Genomic DNA, 8,013 nt, shown 5'->3' with positions numbered 1-8,013 from the left:
TGCCCCCTACTGGTCAGACTCAGAACTGCCAGGTTGTATGTGTCCTAGTCCCTGTACTGCTCACATCCAGCAGCAACTCTCCTTCAGAATCAGCAGGCAATGGGGTAGGCAGGCTATAGCATAGGTTGTTGGAGAGCTCTTCTCTCAGATTCAGAGAGGGTCGTAGCAGCTTGCAGGCTTCTGGGATGCTGCTAGGATGTGTTGTGCCTGTGGAACTGCCTGCCACTAGATTGTCGTTAATGAATCCTCTCTCTGTTTTTCTCCCTCCAGGGAGGCTCAGAGTCCGAAAGCCGCTCCCAGGTGTGGGGCACCATTGCACCAGCCATGGCAAGATCTGGTACCTTCATCCCTCTGCTGCTGCTCTTCCTTCTCCCTGGAGTCTCCCCCGACTGCTACACGGGCACAGCTGAGGAGTGCGATGAGCCCATGGACTTCGTGCCCGCGCACAGCTTGGTGGGGGAGGGCATCGACGTGACCACGCTGGAGTGGACGGGGGCCAATCTGGTGGACACCAGCCTGTGGCGTCGCCCAAATGGCACCTGCACCCTGTGCGAGAACCGGCTGCAGGGGAGACAGCACCAGAGGCTGCCGCTGGCCGTGGTGGACTGGAGGGTCCAAATCTTGTGCAACCGGGACCTCAGCAGCTCAGTGGAAGAGTCAGCCGCAGCAGTGGGCCGGGTACTGGCGTTGGATGTGAACAATGACTGGATGTCAGAGCTGGAGCTGCTAGACGAGTCCCATGGCCTGGCCTTGGGGGGGTCCAAATCCCAGCTCACCAGCTACGCTTACCAGAAGGAGCTGCAGGACAAGTACATGTTCGTGCGCCAAGAGATACCCTGCGTGTATTACAGGTGAGAATCCCCCACCCCGCCCTGCTCCCTGCAGCCCAGCGCCCCCTACTGCTGCAGTGGGGTAATGGGGTAGCACTGACTGCAAGAGGAGAGCGTCTCCCACTGCCCCCCAGCTGCCAGGGAAGCCACGGAGTGAGCACTGGGGAAGTGGGGCCAGTTTGTTCAGGGGGAAGATGCAGGGGGTCTCTGGTTGGTTCCTAACTCGTCTCTCTTTCCCCTCTGGGCAGGTTGAGGCTCACTCAACACCCCCCATTGGCACCCCAGTTCTCCCAGGCCCTGAGCAGCCTCCCATCTAGCTACGACTCAGCGATATACCGACGCTTCCTGGCCACGTACGGCACCCACTACGTGAGGCAGGCGGACCTCGGGGGGTACATGCGGCGCCTGGTAGCCATCCAGACCTGCCAGGCAGTGCTGGATGGGCTGACAGCTGCTGACATCAAGGCGCGCCTCGATTCACAGTTCTTGCAAGACCTGGGCCTGAGTCAGACCAGCAAGCAGAGCAGCCCGGGCGAGGGGAGCTCCCAGGTGCCCTACATGGAGAAGCGCATCCAGGTGAAGGGTGGCCACAGCTACTCCAAGCAGCTCCTCTCCACCAAGCAAGACGCCAACTCCTTCTCCACCTGGATGGAGAGCCTCAAAGCCAGCCCCGACCTGGTCTCCTACTCTCTGATGCCCATCCACACCCTGGTGAGACCGGGCGACCGCCGACGGGAGGTGCTGAGGCAGGCAATAAAGGAGTACGTGGCTGAGCGGGGGCACAAGAAGAGTTGCCCTCGTAGCTGCCCACAAGGGGGCGAGGCCGACATCTCGGACCCCTGCAAATGCTACTGCTCTGGCAACCCCCTCACCAACTCCATGTGCTGTTCACTTAAGCGGGGCACGGCCCGGCTGAAGGTCCATGTGCTGCAGGGCACAGACCTGTGGGGAGACACCACGTCCGCCACCGATGCCTATGTCAGGGTCCTCTTCCAAGGACAGATCATGGAGACGGGCCACATTCGTAACAATAACAACCCCATATGGTCAAAAGACCTGGACTTTGGGCCAGTGATGCTGCCAGTGAAGCCCGAATTGAAAATCGAGGTGTGGGACAAGGACCTATGGAGGGACGAATACCTGGGTGACTGCAACACTTACCTTGAGGTCGGCAAGAGCGAGACGCTCACCTGCAGCCTTGTATACGGCCACTTGGAGTTTTCCTACACGCTGGAGTGTGGGCCCAACCTGGGGGGCAACAACTGCCATGAGTACGTGCCTGTGAGAGGCTGAAGGGAGAGAACCCAGGAGTCCTGGCTCCCAGCCCCCCCTGCTCTAACCCACTAAACCCCACTCCCTTTCCCAAGCGTTACCAAGTCTCACAAGAAAACAAAGTGGTTACACCTTTCCAAGCTCACCCAGCCCATCTCGGAGAGAGCTCAGGGGTGTCTTTTGACAAATCCCTTTGTTATTTTTCGTAGTTCTAGTGTTGATGCTTCCAACCGGAAGTTGCACATTGAAACCATGAAACTAATAAATGTGTGTGTATCCTTGCATTATTTTGTTTTTATTAATAAAGGTTCTCCTCGCGCTCGCCAGACACCCATGGGCTCTGTTGCCTCCCTATGGCACATGCCTGTGTTGAAGTATATCCAGGAGAAGGACAAGAAATTGGCACATAGTATGTATTGAACGGGCAGGTCAGAAAGTTCCCAAATTTGGGGCTGTTTTGTCCCTTGAACGGGCCTGGGGGCGTCTCAAATTCTGATGGGCGTCGACATTGGCACCAGTCGATCACCGAATCCGCTCTGCCACCCCTTTTTCAACTGGAACAGTGTGTTGAATCCCCTAGTATAAAGATGCCCTAAAACAAGCCCCTCCCCCCAAAACAACAGCCTCCCCCTCAGCCCCCGACTCTGAAAGAATTAAAGCAACTTTTGAAAAAAGCAAGCCCAGTTCTGCCGGGTACAACCTGCCTCCGCCCCCTCCCCGGTGCCTCCTCTCGGGAACACCCTCCCCTGCTCTCAGGGCCCCCATTCCCTCTCCCCCCATTCCAGGGGCTCTGTTTATCATGCATATTAGAGGCCCTGTTTGTCCCCTCCCATTCACTCCCTTCCTACATGCCAGGAGCTCTCTGCCCCACAATCCCTCCCATGCCCCCTCTTCTCATGTCTTTTTGGCCTATCACAGACCTCAGGGTTAAGAACATGACAGAGGCCAGACTGGGTCTGACCAAAGCTCCATCTAGCCCAGTCTCCTGTCATCTGACAGTGGCCAGTGCCAGGTGCCCCAGAGGGAATGAACAGAACAGGGAATCATCAAGTGATCCATCCCCTGTCGCCCATTCCCAGCTGCTGGCAAACAGAGGCTAGGAACACCATCCCTGCCCATCCTCGCTAATAGCCATTGATGGACCTATCCTCCATGAACTTATCTAGCTCTCTTTTGAACACTGTTATAGTCTTGGCCTTCACAACATCCCCTGGCAAAGAGTTGACATTGAGGGTTCACGGTGTTGACATTTTAAATGCCATATGCACACTGGGCAGAGATGACTGGGCCCTTCTGAGATGCTGGAAGGGATAAATCTGGCCCCAGGGCAGGGGCCTGGCTGGCTTCGGGGGCTGTGGAGAATGGGACATGGGGCCTTTCCCCTCTCGGGGGTGCTGGCTCCAACCCAGCCCCAGGGTGGAGCACTGGCTGACTCATGGGGGTGGGGAATGGGGTCTTTCCCCTCTAGGGGGCATCGGTTCCTATCAACCCAACAACCACACACCATTGCCCACCCGAGGGGTGTGTGAGATGCAGCTATCTCTGGGGTGGAGAAGACGGGACCTGTCAGGGTGTGGCCATTTCCTTCCCATTTCAAAGGGGACCTCGCAGTCCACATCAAAGCCCCAGCCGCAGGTGGGGCTGGGGCTGGGCTGCAGACGCAGGCAGGATGCTGTGGGCTCCTGGGGATCGATTCTTTGTGGCCACATGAGTCACGGGCTGCCAGTAAGTGCATGAGCAGATGCAGCACCAGGATGTGGCCAGAAGCCCCCACAGGAGACCCTCCACAGCCCTCCACAGCTCCCGTCCCTCCCCCACAGTGGAAGGGTAGGAGAATTGAGACCACAGAGGTCAACAGAGCTTTGGGGCAGAGGCACATCAGAGCAGGGCCTGCTGAGCCCTGTGCAAAGAGAAACAATCATCAGCTGGATTGTTTTACAGGTGGAGAAATTGAGGCAGGGAGAGGGTGGGGGTTGCTCAAGGACAGGGAGCTGGGAAGTCCTGGGTTCCAGCCCCATCGCCCTCTGCTCTAATTCACTAGCCCCCACTTCCCTCCCAGAACCAGGAATAGAACCCAGGAGTCCTGACACCCAGCCCCACCCTCCTCTAACCCACTAGACCCCACTCCCCTCCCAGAGCCGAGGAGGGAACTCTAGTGGGTTAAATCTCTGGGGCCTCGTACAGGAGACACAGAAGAAGGAAGAACACTGGGAGTCTTTGCAATGGAAAATAGTCCATGGAGACCTTTACTGAACCAGTAGCCCATACCCCTTTCCCAGCTGGCCCCAGAGCAGGGGGGCTCGCTGGGAACGGGACACAGGGCCTTTCCTCTCTAGGGGGCACCAGACATCCTTCCCCACCACAGCTACCAACTACACAGGCCTCCCCAACACAGTCACCTCTTCTGGCTGGCTTGGGCAGATGGGTGATGGGATTTGGGGCCTTTCCCGTGGAGGGGGTGCTTCTGATCCAGCCCCAGGTGGGGAGGACTTGACCTTGTGTTTTCATAAGGAACCCTCCAGTGCAAGTGGGTCGAGATAGGCCAGAGCTTCTGGGGTTCCTACATACCCTGTCTCCCAGAAGACCCAACAAGACGAACATGCACGACAGGGGCAAGAAAAGCACAGAAAAGAGAGAAAAACGCAGCAACCACTGACTCTCCCTCATAGCCTCCCGGCTGGAGAAACACAAGCCCAGGCCTGGCTCCCATGGGCCATGCCGAAAAGTGGCAAACTGGTCCCAGCGACGGGTCGGCAGTTTTGGTCGGACGTATTCCTGGAGGTTTCGTCACAAAATAATCTTTCATTGAAGTTTAACCTTCGGTTCCTGGAAATGTCAGGCCAGTCCTGAAGGGTTGGCAACCAAAGATGCTGCCTTGACCAGCTAAGTCTGACTCTTCTCAGGGAAAGGTGGAAAAAAGAAGGGGGGAAGGAAAAGAAGAGCATGGGGGAGAGGGTGGGAGCAGGAAGTCCATGTCTTACCACCCGGGCCGTGTTTGGGATTCAGCCGGAGACAGTGGAGGTGGCAACATCACCTTGGGTCCCTCTGTCTCACCTGACCCCAGCTCAGCTCCTAGACCCAGGACACTGAAGGACCAACGACATCATGGTGGAGCCCAGGAGATGGTGCCGGTGGTTCCCATCTGTCCATCTGGCTCTACGGTGACCAGAAAAATTAGGACAGAGTGTGGAGTGTAATAGGATCCCATATAAAAAAAAGCCCCAAATATCGGGACTGTCCCTATAAAATCAGGACATCTGGTCACCCTACCTGGCTCTCTCTCCATCCTGGAAAAGGGGCGCTGGCCCCAATAGCCCCTCCTCTCTTGCTTTTGTCCACCAATCAGGCCTCATTTCCGACCCGCCGATTTGGGTCCATTCGTTCCCATTCTCTTTAATGGTGGATCTCCGAGCCAGGCGGCACCGCCAGGACCATCAGAAGGAGACTAGGCACTGCTCGCTCATGCGCAGTCGCCCTTACGGGAACAAGGCAAAAAACAAGGGATCAGGACATATGTTGAGGTTCGGTGGGTGAAAAGCGTAAGATCTGCCATAGCAATTTACAGCTTCACCCCGCCACGGCTGCAGCTGATGGATAAGCAATGGGGGTGTCTGCTGGGGGGCTGCTCCCAGAGTCTGGCCCAGCTAAATGCTATACCAGAGTTATCTCCTAAGGATGCTCCCCAGTTAGATCATGTTTGATCCCTGCAGGGTGCTCTGCGGCCAGACAGCAGGAGTTGAGAGGGGGGCGCTTGTCACTCTAGACACGACGGAGCCGGTGGAACGAGCTCTGAGCTCACTGGGGTTTCTGTCTCCGTGAGAGAGAGATCAGGGCAGCGCTCCGCAAGGGACAGGTTTGTCAATCCTTATCGGACCCCGCTGGGCATATGGGGAGAAGACAGGGCCTTACTGGGCGACAGCCAGGTAGAAATGCAGGGAAGGGGCGTTTTCTGTGCTGAGCCCAGTTTTTCACGCTATCTAACCTAAATCTCTCTGGCTACAAATTTAAACTCTTGCTTCTTGCCCTGCTTTCTGTGGCCAATGACAACAATTGATCCCCAGCCTCTTTATACCAGCCGTAAACATATTTAAAGACTGTTCCCAAGTCCCCCTTTCTTTTCTCAAGACTAAAGAGGGCCAGATTTTTAACCTTTCCTCACAGGTCAGGTTTTCTAAACCTTTCTCATTTGGTGGCTCTCCTCTGGACTCTCTGCAGGGTATCCACATCTTTCCTAAAGTGCGGCTCCCAGAGCTGGGCACAGTTCTCCAGCAAAGGCTTCGCCAGTTCCGAGTAGAGCGGGACAATTACCTCCCACATCTTACGTACGACACTCCTGTTTGTGCACACCAGAAAATTCACTTTTTTCTCACCTGCATCACGCTCTTGACTCATATTCAATTTGCGATTCTCTGTAGCCTCCAGGTCCTTCCCGACACTGCGTCCTCCTCAAACTGAATGATTGAAGTGATGTGAAAACCTGCTTTTCACACAGTTGGCTGGCTGTGCCAAAAACCAGGGGAGGGAATTTGGAGGGGGGCGTGAACCTGAAAAGAAAGAAAAATCAGATGTTTGTTTGGCAAAGTGAGAGCACAGGGAAGAAATCATGTTGGGTGAAATGACATGGTTTCATTTGGCGATTTAGTTGGGCTTAGAGGGTAGAGAAGGGAGCTGACCCAGTGTGGCTGCCCTGAGGGTGAAACTTTCTCCCATCTGTCCACCCGGCCTCTTCATCGCCACCCCAAAGTTCTCTCCAAAAGGGGGCAGTTGCCAAAATAACCCCGCTCCTGAGTTTGTCCACCAAGCCGGCCTCATTTCCAGCCCCCCAGATTTGATCCGTTCATTCCCCGTTCCATTCTCCTTCTGAATCACACATATCCGAGCCAGGAGGTGCCGCCAGGACCATCGGAAGGAGACGGGGCAGGGCTCGCTCAGCCGCGGCTGCCCTTACGGAAGCTAGGCAAAAAGCAGGGGATCAGGACGCGTGTCGAGGTTCCACGGGTGAAAAGCTTGCTATCTGCCCTCGCGATTTACTGCTAAACCCTACCGCGGCTGCAGCTGATGGAGGACCAATGGGGGTGTCTGCTGGGGGGCAGCTGGTCCCAGCGCCTTGACCACTTTGGATCCAGCTAAATTCTATTCCAGCCATAGGCGCCGACTGTATGGGTGCTCTGGGGCTGGAGCACCCACGGCGAAAAATTAGTGGACCTACCATCAGCCAAGCTTCCCTCCCCCCCACCTCCTCCTCCCGCCCTGCCCCCCCCGGGTGTGCCGTGTCCCCGCTCTTATGCCTCCCTCCCAGCATTTCCCGACAGGCCACCACCAAACAGCTGTTTCAATGCATTAGCACACTCTGGGAGCGGGGGAGGAGAGGGAATGTGATGTGCTCAGGGGAGGAGGCAGGGAAGAGGCGGGGCTGGGGTGGGGATTTGGGGAAGGGTTGGAATTTGGGGAAGGGGTGAGAAAAGGTGGGGCAGGGGGCAGGGCCTCATGGAAGGGGTGGAGTGCAAGTGGGGCCAGGGGAAGACCGGGGGATCGAGCACCCATGGGAAAGAGGAGAAGTCGGCGCCTATGTTTCCAGCATTATCTGCTAGGGACACCCACCAGCAAGATAGCGTTTGAGCCCCACAGGTGGCTCTTGGGAGCGCTGGTCAACCTAAGGGCAACAGAACCACTGAAGCGAGCTCTGAGCTCCTTACATTAGCCTGGGATTCTGTCTCTGTAAGAGAGATCAGGGCAGAGCTGTGCAAGGGGTGGGTTCATAAATCCTAATCGGAGCTTGCTGGGCATACGGGGAGAAGACAAGGCCCTACAAGGCGACAGATCAGTAGAAATGTAGGGAAGGGGCGTTTTCTGTACTGATCAAAGTTTTTTCTAACCTAAATCTCCCTTCCTCCCAATTAACCCCATTACT

The 8,013-nt window shown here is 56.2% G+C and overlaps 1 protein-coding gene across 1 annotated transcript; it reads left to right on the top strand.

Annotated features, from left to right (window-relative positions):
* Positions 1–324: 324 nt before the first annotated feature.
* On the top strand, positions 325–2,123 carry LOC140913713 (perforin-1-like). Its single transcript, XM_073350515.1, has 2 exons — positions 325–851; positions 1,079–2,123. The coding sequence occupies exons 1-2, from the start codon at positions 325–327 to the stop codon at positions 2,121–2,123; spliced, it is 1,572 nt and encodes a 523-aa protein (XP_073206616.1).
* Positions 2,124–8,013: the final 5,890 nt, after the last annotated feature.

The sequence above is a fragment of the Lepidochelys kempii genome, chromosome 6 (assembly GCF_965140265.1).
Source record: "Lepidochelys kempii isolate rLepKem1 chromosome 6, rLepKem1.hap2, whole genome shotgun sequence".
NCBI lineage: Eukaryota > Metazoa > Chordata > Testudines > Cheloniidae > Lepidochelys > Lepidochelys kempii.
The sequence above is the reverse complement of the archived record's forward strand: the minus strand, read 5'-3'. Positions and strand labels throughout refer to the sequence as shown.

What these genes read in the sequence shown, in the direction of transcription:
- LOC140913713 (XM_073350515.1), top strand. Translation starts at nt 325, where the DNA reads ATGGCAAGATCTGGTACCTTCATCCCTCTGCTGCTGCTCTTCCTTCTC. An exon ending in ATACCCTGCGTGTATTACAG is followed by an intron (nt 852 to 1,078) that starts GTGAGAATCCCC and finishes CCCTCTGGGCAG; the next exon opens with GTTGAGGCTCACTCAACACC.